Source organism: Seriola dumerili, unplaced genomic scaffold (assembly GCF_002260705.1).
Source record: "Seriola dumerili isolate Sdu_G_001 unplaced genomic scaffold, Sdu_1.0 BDQW01000018.1, whole genome shotgun sequence".
NCBI classification, from domain to species: domain Eukaryota; kingdom Metazoa; phylum Chordata; class Actinopteri; order Carangiformes; family Carangidae; genus Seriola; species Seriola dumerili.
The window spans coordinates 1,260,469-1,274,394 of NW_019174273.1; the positions used below are offsets into that span (position 1 = coordinate 1,260,469).

General features: G+C 41.1%; 1 protein-coding gene across 2 annotated transcripts in view; it reads right to left on the reverse strand.

Annotated features, from left to right (window-relative positions):
* Nucleotides 1–13,344, reverse strand: part of acvr2a (activin A receptor type 2A) — a 47,115-nt gene extending 33,771 nt beyond the window's left edge. For both annotated transcript variants that reach the window (XR_002665601.1, XM_022761117.1), the window contains exon 1: nucleotides 12,400–13,344. Coding sequence is in view for 1 of the 2 variants with exons in the window: in XM_022761117.1 (XP_022616838.1) it covers nucleotides 12,400–12,454 (55 nt within the window). In the remaining variant the exon portion in view is untranslated. The remainder of the gene's footprint in view (nucleotides 1–12,399) is intronic.
* Between the last annotated feature and the right edge of the window lie 582 nt (nucleotides 13,345–13,926).

The window sequence follows — 13,926 nt, forward strand, 5'->3', positions numbered from 1 at the left end:
AAACTGTCCAAGTTTAACAGACTGATTGTTAAGTTTCTCTGCAAATTCATCAAAAATAAAGAAACTGTCAGAAGAGTGAATGAGGAATGAAAGGATGTTTTTCTGCATTCTTACTTTCTATTTATCAATAGCAAGGTAGAAACAAATGATAAAATTGACTGTGCTGCTCTAAGGCTACTGGAAACTTTTAAGGTGGAAAGTTTTCTTTCTTGTTACTCATTGCATAACTTGACATTGTAAATCAATCAATACACCCTTAAATGTCAGTATGACAACTTCCCATCCCAACCATCCCACTTTTTGTGCTCACACAGAGAGGGCTGGTAGAGACCGACGCAACAGGGCCAGTAAAAATGTTATGAATGACGGTCCATCACCTCAGCAATGTGGCGGCCCAACAAGATCTGTCCTTGTTCTGCCCAATGGCCAGTCGCACTATGAAGAGTTTTGTTGTACCTGGGTGGGGCAGACAGCAGGCCAGAATATCAACAGGTAGCCTATCAGAAATCTATCTAGCTTAATGTTAGCTGGTCTTCCTCTCGCCTCGGTCAGATGCATCATTTCAAAACAAAATCCCTCTGTAGACTGTGATGAAATATGACCATAAGCAATTTCTTCTTTACACATTTTATTTTATGAGACACGTAGATCTGAGTAATAGCACAAATTCACTTTCTAACTCGGATGACATGCACTCTCCCAACCACCACTTCTATCGAAAATACAAGGCAGAGTTCCAAACAGGAAACAAAAATCACAAGGGAGAGCTACATCAGATCCTGTGTATTGGCACATGTCTCTTTATTAGCCGAGTGAGAAGGCTACAAGGTAGGAGCCACGCAACAGAGATGGTTCTGGTCTGATCTGCAGCCAGGCCAGTGAGGTGCATGCTGGGTGGGAAATGACCACCAACCACCTGCCAAATGTTGGAGAAATTTTGACTAAGCCACTCTGGCAGGTAGCCAGCCAACGCCCAGGGGTTTTGTTCTCTCTCCTCCAAAACTAAAGCTGGCTGGTGAAACAGATAAAGTGTCTGATTAATTTAGGAGTCCTTGAGCCTGTATGGCAGGAAGGCAAGAACAGTTTTGTTCCTCTGAGTTTTAACTGCAACACTAACTGTAAGGAGAGAAACAACAACATCTGCCAGACAGGCCATCTTTATATAAATAAATGTATACTTGGCTCCTCTCCTTCACCAGTTGTATTCACACCACAATGATTCAGCCTTCATCATGTTCAAGAAAGCTTTGCACATAGCTTTATCCTTTTCCTTTCCTTTTGTTTCTTGCTTTCATATTTCTGGTTTCAGTGACAGGCGATCTGTGTTGTGCAGTGCGGAAACACCACAGCAGTATTCAGTGAGTATTCATCTCAAAAGATGCAGAAAAAATTTTAAAAATTTAAAAAAGATAGAAAAACAGCACAGGTGACTTTATCATTGGTCAATAATCGCATTTAAATGTGACATTTCAGACTCAAGAACTGTCCATCAGGCAGGTTTTGCCTGACAACTGCTGAGGAATACAGGAACTAATATCCAATTTCCTCTCTGTGGCTGGTCACAGGGGCAAGCTGTGCTACACTCAGCTCCGTAGCCTCATAATGAAGTGGCATTTTGGCGGGCCAAGCCTGCACTCTGCACTGCGTGCACCGAAGAAGGTAAACAACTCATTCATCAAGGCTTTTTTGTGTGCCTGCCAGGAGTGGGGATTGTTCGTTATGATGGAATTTGTTCTAAGGATCAACTTATCATCTGCGTCCGGGCAGACGTGAAATAGATTTGAGGTGATGTATGGGTGTTTGGGGCGCTGGTCTGTGTGGGAATATGTGCGACTGGCGCTAAAAACAAATGTGAGCGATGGGTTTTGAATAGTGTTGAATAAAGAAGAGTTAGACTGAAGCCAGGGGTCAAAATGCTGTCTGCAGAGCTTGCCTCTTGGCTTGTCAGCAATGCTTGTTGCTGCTGCTGATGCAATTTAACACTCCTCCCCCACATCACTGACTCAAGACACAACTAAATACAGCTTTTGCATGTGTAAATAACGGCATACATCTAGTAGAAAACTTCTAATCCTAGCAGTGTTAACACCTTGCCGCACCTATTAAAAGCAAAAAAGCTGTGGTAACGTCATTAAGTCTTCCATCCTACATTCAGTATATAATAAAAACTGCACTGGTTCTGTCAAATGTTGTGCAGCAGAGCAGTAGAAGAAGAGATTCTGTGTGTCAGAGAGACAAGGAGGGAAGGAGAGAGAAAGATTTGAAGTGGCTTCAAGGTCAAGTTAGGTTCAGTCAACACATTTTGTAAGCTGTCAGGCCTGGATTGAGCTACAGCCCTAAACAAATCAGGCTTAAATTTCAGGCCTATGTTGTTCTCTTCTTCTTAAGCTCGTTTATTAAATAGGTAACTAGCATTTCTCTGGTTACAAAAACATAAAAGCTATGTGTGTCTTTTGGTAATTTTCCTGCAGGCAGACAGAAATAATGTTTGAAAATCCAGCGTGAGTGGATGTTGATTTGCTCAGCCATGGGAGATCATGTTTAAAAAAAACATACAAATCATTTTAATTAACTAAATGTAGCTGTAACTCTTCACATCCAAGATCTCTTTTTATACTACCACCATCAATCCTTTCTCCCCGACTCGAAAACGTGGGCAGTGCCGGTTAGAAATGCAGCCCACCACTTGCCTTTAGGGCAGCTCCTGGTCGGCTTGGATAAAGATTTTTTACACCATTTATAGCTGTTTGACTATCACAGGCATTAGGCACCAGAGGCAGCATGGGAGACCACTGGCCCACGGCAAGGTTATCACCTCAGTGTATACACTATTTTAGGGCCAGGCAATGGATTCTCAAGTCCCACTACACAGAGTTTATTACGCAGTCAGCCTTAGTGCTTAATCAGTATTTCAGTGATGAGAGAGAACTTCATCACCTTCAAATATCTGATGGTAATAATCATAAAAATGATAATAGAAAAGATGCTGGGGAAAGATAAGAGTGTAGATGAGCTCAGAGACAACAGGTTTTGCTCTTCAATGAAATGATGTCTTTTAGAGGAAAGTATGGTAACGTCTTATAATTACATTAATTCTATGTTTCCAGCAGCTGTGGTAATCTTGTTGCTGTAGCTGAGTGAATAGAGGTAGCAGCCTAGGCTGCACATAGAGACACTATTTTACAGTAGACTGTAATTTTACAGAGCAACCTGGGTCTCGCCGGAGTGCTACGTTAATGCTCAATCAGATGGTGTCGTGACATGGCAGGGGTGGTCGGGTTGGCTTGGGTGAGCTGGTCACAAAGACTGTACTCTTTCCATGGCTGGGAGGAGGGGCGGGGGTGGGGGGTGGGTGGGTGGGTGGGTGGGGGGTGGGGGTTGGGGGGCATTAAAAACCACCGAACTCAGCAACTGAATCCAATCCCTTTAATCCTCGCTGGTATGCCCGAGCGACAAACGCCCATTGGTCTCCGCCTCAATTAGCGCTGATGGGGCCGGTTGCCGGACAGGTCAGGAGAGTGCCTGAGTCTCTCGCCATGAATCACCGCAGACTGTACCGTTTGCACAAGGAGCACATACCAGCGTAGCCCTGTGTGTGTCCCTTCTGTGTAATGGGCTCAAGTCAGCCATAGCATACCGTACATTCTTTACAGGACGAGCAATTTAAAACGCCTTGCTATCTTTCACAGGGTACTGTAGAAGGATCTGGAAAACCCCCTCTGCCTCTGCTACCCCATCCCCCCCTCTGTGCTTGAATTGTTTGGATTTATTTGAAGGGTGTGTTAAGTGCCACTTGGGCTTAAAGCTGCACTGTGTATTGAATTTGCAGTGATATTGCAATATCACAAAGCCTGCAGCATGGGCAGTTCAATTCATTTTTATAAAACAAGCAATCAATGAGTGAAGAACGCAGGGAGGAAGAGGGAGGGAAACACAGAGAGAGGGAGACTGGCAGACAAGCCATTATATATATGAGGAGATTGGTCCTTTGAGAGTCCAGTCCAGTTCAGAGGGAGAGATTTTCCATAATCCACTGCTGTAAAGCTATGAATGTGCTTCAAGCACCCACTGCAAGGTAATGCAGACACTGATATGTGGTATTGCAATTCATATCGCAAATACCATTCGTGTCAAGGTAATCAAAATATGATATTGTGTTCACCTTCTGCAGCTTTCCTTACACGACAAACCAAAAGAGGCGAGAAAGTCTCGGAGAGTTAGAAGTGTACAGAAATACACTGTGGTCAAGGTTAGGCCCCACTAGCTCACAGGCTGCTGCTGCTGCTGCTGCTGCCGTGTGTAACTGATGCACCTCCCCATTCTGAGTCATCTCACATGGCCTAAGACATGCCGTCTGCCGTTCAATTAAGTTCACTGTTTGCACTTGCCAGCTTCGCATTTGTACAAGACAAACCAATAAATGCTGGGAGTCAATAAATCCTTCCTCTTTCATCCATCCAGCCATCCGACGACCTCGCTGACTCCTGTCTCATCTTTATATTTAGTGTAAACTAATGACACACACTGGTCACAAGGCATCATAGCCAAAATAAAGCACCAACACTTGTGTATTTTTAATTGAGATTATATTACAGGTGCAGTAAGCTAAGAATGTGACTCCCCTGATGCAGAGAATAACCATCATGTTTCTGCAGGGGTTTATAGTTTTGTTTATCAATACCAGGGATGATGACTCAGTGATTACCAGGCATAGCTGAGATTTCAAAACTATCTTTCCTGTTAATGCTGCTTTGGAAGAAAAACTTGTCAACCATTAAGGGTTTTAAGGTTGTACAGTTCCCCTCTCCACATTACTGGCTTTTCAATTGGAGGTTGGTGCTACATGTAAGGCACCAGTGTCAAAAGACAAGTCAGCTACAGGAGCTAAAAGGCAAATAAGCAGTGACAGACACTTTGATTATTCTGGTTGGATCTAGAAACTTACTCCTCTTTCATTTTCTGTGAATGTGTTGTTTGTGTTGATTACAGGACAATAAATGTCGGGCCAAAGATCTGTTGATGTTTTCTCAGTTCACATGATTGCTGCTCAATGCATCCTAAATGACATTTGTGGTTTATTAGATAGCAACGCAAAATGACAGCAACAATAACGTCAGCATGACAAACCCACAATATCATGAGCCAACAGCGTTCACCCCAGCCTGCCGAGTCCCCAAGACACCATTACCCTTTAGTGGTTTTGGTGATAAGAGGTCACGGTGACCTTCATGACAGGGAGGAATCTTGGCTCGGATGAAGACGAAGAAGAGGAGGAGGAAGGAGGGCGTGTAAAGCAGGCGAGGACCCTTGAGAGAGCCTGAAACAAGAGCATGATGAATGTACAGCTCGCAGTTTTTAATCAAGGATCAAAGCAGGGCCTCTCTGTCTGAGCAGCCAGCCTGTCTAGACTGAAACTCTCCCCAGCACATAAAGCAACATCTGCAGGATGCATTAATTACAGTAAAGGCCCATTCTGGACTGTTCTCTGGGGTACCGACACATCCAGCAGCATATAGACTGAGATAAAATAGTCCTGTTTATACGAATAATTTCATCCAAAAAGTTACTTAAGAAATTCTACATTTCGAGACTCTGCCATCTCAAGTTCATCTGCTCAAAAAATACAGGATCAACACTAAAGGTGATGTTTCTTTTAAGCCTAGACTCATCATCTTCCCTATCATTTGTTTTAATTCAGTCAGTAATGGTTACAGGGGCAATTCATCGACTTCCCATTACAAAGGCACGCACTGTCTGCATTTACATTTTAGGCTTTTAGCTGATGCTCTTATCCAGCACGATTTACAATAAGCTGAGCAAGTAGGGTTTTGCTCAAGGACGCGCTGACAGGACGAATACATGTAGCCGATGTCAAACATGTGACCTTTTGGTTACGGGGTGGACTCTGTGGCCTCTTGTTGGCCCCTGATGACCTACCTGTCTGCTACAACTACAGAATTAATCATGTAAAGCCACAGATCACATAAAATGACTGATTACAGCACCTGAGTGTCTTGTTTCATTAAAGCACATGCTCCGCCACTCTTTAAGTATCATTTCATTTAATTTATGCTCAATGGCTCCACAATAAACAAGACTATTGAGATGTGAAATGTGAGTCTGATTATCATGTGATTAATAACAACAATTACAATATCAAGCAGAATAATCACAAGCCTCATTTTAGCCGGGGACAGTGCCGCTCAAACATCTCACGTTCTCAGAAACCTCAGTTTCCTTCCAAGCCTACACCTCTGCTTCCTCTAAGGAGGGGAAAGCTGAATTAAATATGTATGTTATTTTAGTCCCTTCACTGCTTCTACACTGCTGTTATAAAAAGACTTGCAGCCTTACAGCATTTGCAAATAATCCTTTGCATTTGCTTTGACTTGCTCGGAGTATCTAAGATTTACCGCATCAGATGGTGTCAGCCTCAAAAAAAAAAAAAAGTACATAAACTGGCCTTCAAATGCTTTCCTCTAATTACTTAACCTCTGTGGTGTTTTTTCAGCATACTGTCCTGTGTTGCAATACTCAATAACCAATGATACCGGGAGCAGGTTGAAACAAATCACTGCTCCTGAAGAAAATCCCCTCAATAACAATAATGGTGTTTTGATGATTCGTAATTGTAGTGAAAGTTTAGACAGTCATTTATGTGGTGAGTATGTTTTAAAAAGCCTCAAGCAGGAAATCTGTTAAAAACATCACTGTCTGATTTTTAAAAGCTCACGTGTCATTCCTTCCACACATAATAAACACAATCACTTGAAATTGATTTATTTTCAATGTAATTCAGTAACCAGAGAAACTTAGGCAACATGTAAAGAAGCTGAGCTGAGTAAAGGAACATTCTGAAGGTCAACTGCACTTCTGTTTTCCTGTCCTATGCCATTTCACCTGTCTCATGGAAAATAATGGACATTAAGTTGACTGCAACAGTTGGTCAAAATTTACCAGTTCACCACAATTTCCTTTTGCAAGAGAAAACTTTGGCCCATTGTTGGGGTCAAAGCTCCAAAGTTCTTTCTTTGGAGATAATCATTGGCTTCCAGCCAAAACACTACTTTAAAATGATCAAAACTGCTGTTTCCTCAAAGTCAACACCAAAACTGTGTGAATCAACAACAAATGCAACCATTCCTGATTCTTCGCTTTGATTTGTCACCAAATTGCACAAAAACATTCATGTTGGTTGCAGAGTGTGCAGAGCACAGAACACCTGGCCATGGTCTAAATTTAACCAGTGCTCTGACTGGTGGAAGGTCATAATTTCCCCAGCTGGACCCAACACCATGTTGTCTTTGGTCACCGTTTTACCTCCATGACAACAAACTGGTGCAGCACTTTGTTTTTATAATGTTGAAGCACAGAATGATACACGGCCCTGGAAGGAGGCAGTCTGGCTAGTTGGGCCCGATGGGAAATCCAGGCTACATCTGGCCTTAACAAATACACCTGTGCTTTTGGAGCCTAATGCATAATGCAAGAGAACATATTAGAAATAGATAGGGGGAAAAAATGGGACAGAGCTGGTAGGCGTCCTCTGACTGCTCCAGGAAATCACCCAAAACACTGCAGTAGAAGGGTACAGGATGGTAAGCGAGAGTGGTTTAGTCACAGTCCAAAGTGTTTAAACATAGATAAAAATGACCAACCTTGCATACATTTCCTACACATTTTACACTTATGGGTTAATTTAGATAGTAATTACTAAAATGAACTATACATATTGGTATGTTTAACCAGTCACAGGAGCAAAACTATGGAAAGATAGCATTTATTTTTAATTTTTTAAAACTGACTGGTAAATATTTTACCAATGGGAAGAATTTCTTGTGTTATTCTGTTTGGTTTGACAATCAATTCAGTGCATTTGTCATAATCTTAACTACGAAACAGAGTAAATATTCCACTCAGCCAGCTCAGTCTGTATTTAGTTAAGTTTCAGATCTTAATAACTGAATATTATTTTTGCTTCTGTTCGTAGTGTGTCTGGGTTTTTTTAGTTTAATATTGAAACATCATGTCTACTGATTAACTGTGTTTGGGAAGGCATGCCAAAGGCAAAATTCTCACCTTGTCTGAGGAACTAAGTTGTACTGAATTGTGCTCAAATGATTAATTGACTCAGAGAAACAAGTTCATTTTACACATTTTAACATCAATAAGATATTTAATGTTTTGATTGATTTATTTTGTTTTGGTGAGGGGCTGTCCAAGGCAGAGCTCCATAATCTGATAATTAATTGTACGCTGGAGGGAAAAGTCTCTTATCTCTTTAAATCCTTTACAGGAAGTTCAGAGGTCATGGTCAACTACAAACCACCAAGCTTGGAGCTATGAGAGATTTAGCGTCTTGCTAAAAAGCACTTGATGAGCAAGTCCTGGGTAGCACATGATGACAGAGAGGTTTAATCTGGTGGCAGATAGATTAACCAACCTGGTAAATGTTAAGTTTTCACCAGTTCAATGAGACATAACACAGATGCCTCAGACTGATGATCAACTTAGTTCAGATACCATTTCAAGTTGAGTTTGATGTGTAGCAGAGCTGAAACTGAATCATCAGATCTGTTGTGCTGCTCAGGATTTTTTTTAAAAACCCAGAGCTGCTTCATCCTCGACATATTGATGTAACCTTACACTGGCATGCAAGAGGATCAATGTCTGTGTGAAACTGCTGCAGTGTACAAAACAGGAGGCCAAATGTGAAGGCAGAGCACGAGACTCAACTTATCTATCGGCCTGAGCGGTGGAAACATGTAGAAATATAAACAGCCATTTTCCTGAAACTACCTGCCAAACATGACTTTTACGCTGCAGTATGAGCTGGAAAGCTAGTGACTAATTACTTGACTTGCATTCACATCATGTCAGAGGAAGAGGAGAAACAGAACAGAGTCTTGTTGTTTCAACTTATACCCATTTATACTCATTAACTCATTAGAGAAAATGAGATGGTCATAGGGTCAACGGTCGTATGACAGGAAAATGCTGCTGTTATCAGCCCTATAAAAATGCAGAAGATAGTGTTTGCTGTTAATATGCATAACTGTGTTAGCACAAACATAATGATCATTTGGGTTATTATTTAATGCACGTGTCAACATACTTTCACAGTTTCCGACAACCAGCGGGAAACATCAGGGCTAAAAAAAAAAAAAAAAAAAATTTGCCACATGTCTAACTTTTAATCATGTTTCTTTCAGGCTTCAGCTCATATTCACAGTAAATCTGACAGGACCTGAACGTGCTGTAGGGCAGCACAGTAAATATTTACCAATTTGCAGCTGAAGCTCACATGGGATCTAAGGCAGAGGTCACCTTTCAGAGAGATGACCTGGGGCAAACATGCGCCTGCTGCAGCGTCACATTATCAGGTCTTTGGAAGTAAAATGTCACTTTCCAGTTCGGCACGCGGGTGTTTGCAAACTAAACCCAAAGCAGGAAAACTTACACAGGAAGCCCATTTACTACACATCAACACTTCGGCGGACAACCTTGACCTGACATTAAACCCGTTCAAATCTCATATTCATGCCTCTCTCTCTCTCTTTTTTTTTTTAAAAACACAAACACCTCCTCTTATAAATATCAATAATCAAAGCAAGTAATGTTTTTAAAGGTTTAATTAAGCGACTTTGAATATTCATAAATATCCTAAAATTCTGTTCACTGCAACTAAATATTATTTTATTATTGATTAATCTGACAAATACTTTGTAAATGAACCGATCATTTGTCAGAAATGTCAGAAAATAGTGACAGATAATCACAATTTCGTAGAGGCTTTCATAATTTCTTCTAATTGTTGTTTTTTTTCTCTGAACAAAATGCAAAGATATTCAATTTACTGATATATAACACAAACTAAGCTGGAGTTTTGGGTGGAAATAACATTGAATCCATCACAACTGTTTTGTGTTAATTAACCAGTCACTTAAGCTCTTAATATTTTTGCTGCATTTTTGAGTTTCGGAACATTGTAAAGTGAATATGCAGCGTTTCTGACTGCTGGACAAAGCGCTTATTCATTACTGTTAAGGAGTTGTATCATTTCATCATTTCCTATCTGGTGAAATGTACATATCTAACACCATGATTTAACTTGAACATAATAAAAAGACTGCCTCACTTAAGGTTTTTTTTGTTGTTGTTTTCTTATAGACAGGACCTTGTGTGTTTTGAGGTCATTGAATAAAAATCTCAACGTTAACTCACATTTTGTTGACGTGTTGCAGCAGACCTCATCAAATAAAACCACTCTGGGCTAAGTGCCCTGCCCTTATCAGAGGTTTCTTGGTGCTGCCTTGTGCTGTGCCAATTCAACTTGGATTTCATAGAGGATTATTATTCGTCCTCAAGTAGGAACCATTCATTTCCCCACTTCAGACAGTAATGAGCAAGTGGAATAATCATCTGCTGCACTGTGCAATACAGACAGCACCTGGCTTACACTCTAACCAACCCCAACTATTACCCTATTTGAGAAGCCTTTTAATTTCTGCTAGAACGATCAAAGAGACCCCAGAGCTCGCAGTTAAAGGACTATTCCACTGTGGCTTGAGATTTTATTTTACCCCTTCCATTTCTTCAGTCTTAATTGCTTTTATAAAAAGGTGCACTGGATATTTTATAAGCCCGATCATTCGCTGCCATTTACTTACAAACAGCAGAGAAAACAGCATGCAAACAACAGGCAATAATATTTTTAGCTTTTGAAAGAAACGTGTAATTAACAGCAAGAAAAATTCTGCCTCAAGGTCCAATTATTGTTTTCTTTTACTAATGATTCTTTCAGCCAACATATCTTCATCTGTGGTTTCACAACGCATTGGATCCTGTCATCACAACACAGTCAAACTGACAGATAAGGTGATAAACAAAGTGAAACTATTGTTATCTGTGTATGAAAGTGTGTGCGAAAGGTTGCTCTTGTTGGCAGCATGGACATGGTATTTGGTTGGTATTTGGGGCATAATGGAAGTTAAAAGCACTGGTCTACTTGTCACCTCTCAGTCATGTGATGAAGCACATCACAACAAGTTCAGGTGTCATGACACACTCAGTTTCCCAATGGCATTTACACTTTGTTGACCCATTTGACAAACTGCATGGTCATTACTGTGGAAATTGTGTTACTATGTGAATCTAGACGAGGTGGGACAGGTTCACTGAAGCCTTAGGGTCCTCTGAAGCACTCATTTTCATTGGCTGGATCCGGTGGAACATCAAGCCCATGAACTAGAAAAATTCTCACAATCTCTATAATTAAACCCAAAACAAACAGTAATCTTAACGTTACAAGCTTCAAACTGATGCCCTCCTTTCTAAGCTGATGTTTAGCCAGCATCTCTTTCCAAATATGCAGTCTAATAAAAACATCAAATATGTACTGACATGAAGAAAGCAGGATTTCAATGTTACAACCCATCAAGAGCATTTCTCTCACAGAGGAAGTGATGTTTAGGTCTACCCACAGCCATATCACCAATATGCTCTAAAAGAAAAATAGCACTCCTGTGTTCACCCTTTCTCCTTATTACCACTTGACTGGCCCCACTGACATTCATTATGCATCCATTCTTGGGAAAGGAGAACATATAAAGGATGTTGTTCATCAACTGTAGGGCTGACAATTACTTTGCTGTGATGTGATTTTACCATTGCAATGTTATAATACTGAGCGAATGTGCTGAAAAGAGGGTTAATCCTTTTCAAACTTTCCATGACCTTTTGAGCCAATGTTCTCTTTTATCAACAAGCTACATTTCCAGCAACAATGACATGACTGTAAATAAAAGCTTTATAAAACGGGACTTTTGAGGCAGACTTTTTTTTCTAAATACAATGTCCTGCTTGGTTTTTTTACACATTAACTGTAACTGTTTATTTACACTCTACAAGTGTTTACCCCATGTACTTCACATCAACCACATTTAATGTAAGTTTTGACTTGGTAATTAATCATTACATAACCGTCTGTTCTGCAAGTTGGGAGTGGAGAAAAAACAACCATCCTCATACGGATCTACACATCCCTTCTATTCTCGGAGTGAAATTAAGCTTAAGAAATAAAGTCGAAACACAATTTGTACTGATTGGAGCTCCTCAAGGGCCTCCTGAGGTCCCCTGGCCCCATCTTGGACTCACTACTGACATCTGCTACATGCACAATGCACACCGTGCACACCGTACACATGCAGGATGGAGGATGCAAAGAAAGGACACCAGTAATGAGGCAGAATGACAGAGTGGGATCCCCCCCCCCCCTTCCCACTGCATTCTCCCCAAATAACAACAATCTATGCATTGCATTCTGCAGAGGTAACAATAACCACTGCACTGAATTCCCCACAGCTGACAATAAGACATGTACAGCCCATCCACACCCACCTGAAGAGCAGGAGATGAGGAAAACGGCGAAGGCCAGTTTGGTGGCGTCTCCCATTTTCCATCCGAATCGGATCCTCTGACTAGAAAGAGAATAAAAAAACCAAAAAACCCCAAAATCTCAAAACGACTGAGTCAAATTAAATGTCTTGCTGCTCCAAGGAGCACTGTCTCTGCAAAAAGGACATCTTTAAAATGTCGGGATCGAGTCTAAATCCAAAATATCCCAGGTAATGCAAGCCTCACTAGTCCAAAAAAAGAAGAGGTGAGGAAGAGGAGAAGGATGAAGAGGAGTGGATGGTTGGTGGAATTTCCAGGTTTACAGACAAGCAATGGAGGTGGACTTGTTGGCATTCAAGCCAGGGCTGTCATGTACTTGCAAGGTCTGCAGCATTGTTATAAACAGACGTGTTCACCTGTGCCTGTTGGTTTTTAACCTGTTATTTTCGGAAAAGCGGAGCAGAGAGCCGAGCCACAGCCGGACAGGGCTAACATCCATCGGACTGGAAATCAAGCGCACTCCGCTCTCCAATCAAACTTCTCCTCCGTGAGCTCCGTCGCATTGGTATACAATGTCAAAACACCGTTGAAATGGGCATTTCCACTCTCCTAACATGAAAACTGTGGATTTAAATCGTTGCTGTTGTTACATTCCGTGTTGAAGTCTCGGTTTCGTCCGACAGTCCAGCGGGGCTGCCCGGCCACAACCAGAGCCCCGTCCGCTCCAGCAGGGAAACAACCGATTACGAGGCTCCCTCCGCTGTGCTAGCCCTCTCCAAAGTGGGACAAGCAGCCTTCCCCCGTCGAAATGAGTTGAACGAACAAGTGGAAACACTATCATATGATAGAAATAACTGCTAAGGCTGCCGTTAATCCTTAAGGCTAACGCAGCTATCGAGTTTAGGACGAGCTGGTTTTCCCAAGTCCGTCTCCTCCTCGCCTTCTCTGGTCGGGACAATTTCAAGATGGCGTCACCGTGACCCACGTCAAGTCAGCCAAACTGATATACAAAGCTTCCGGTGAAGTATTTCAAAATAAAACGATTCAATGGAACATGAGGTTTAAGTGTGGGACAGAAACATGAAGGAGAACATCCAGCCTTAAAACAAACAAACAAACAAACAAACATGAAGAGGTCCATATTAGGAGCGTTTCTCTAAAGCCAGCATTTATTAACAGGTTGTTTAATTTCCCACAGGCCAAGATGACATCTTTGGATGTCTTATTTTGTATGATCAACAGTCTAAACCCAAAATATATTCAGATAAGTAACATGTATGACAATTAAGCATCAAATCCTCATATTTTAGAAGCTGGAAGCAAATGTTCAATTATCAAAATAGTGCCTGATAAATTTTCTGTTCATCAACTAATCAATTAATCAACTAATCTTTACAGTGTCCAAATTAACCACCCTGCTATTCTTTTTGCAGGAATAAAACAAACCATTTTGACAAATATTACTTAAATATGTTGTAGTTTGTGTTTAGTATTTCCAGTTTTATACTTAAATATTTTATTGATACTTTT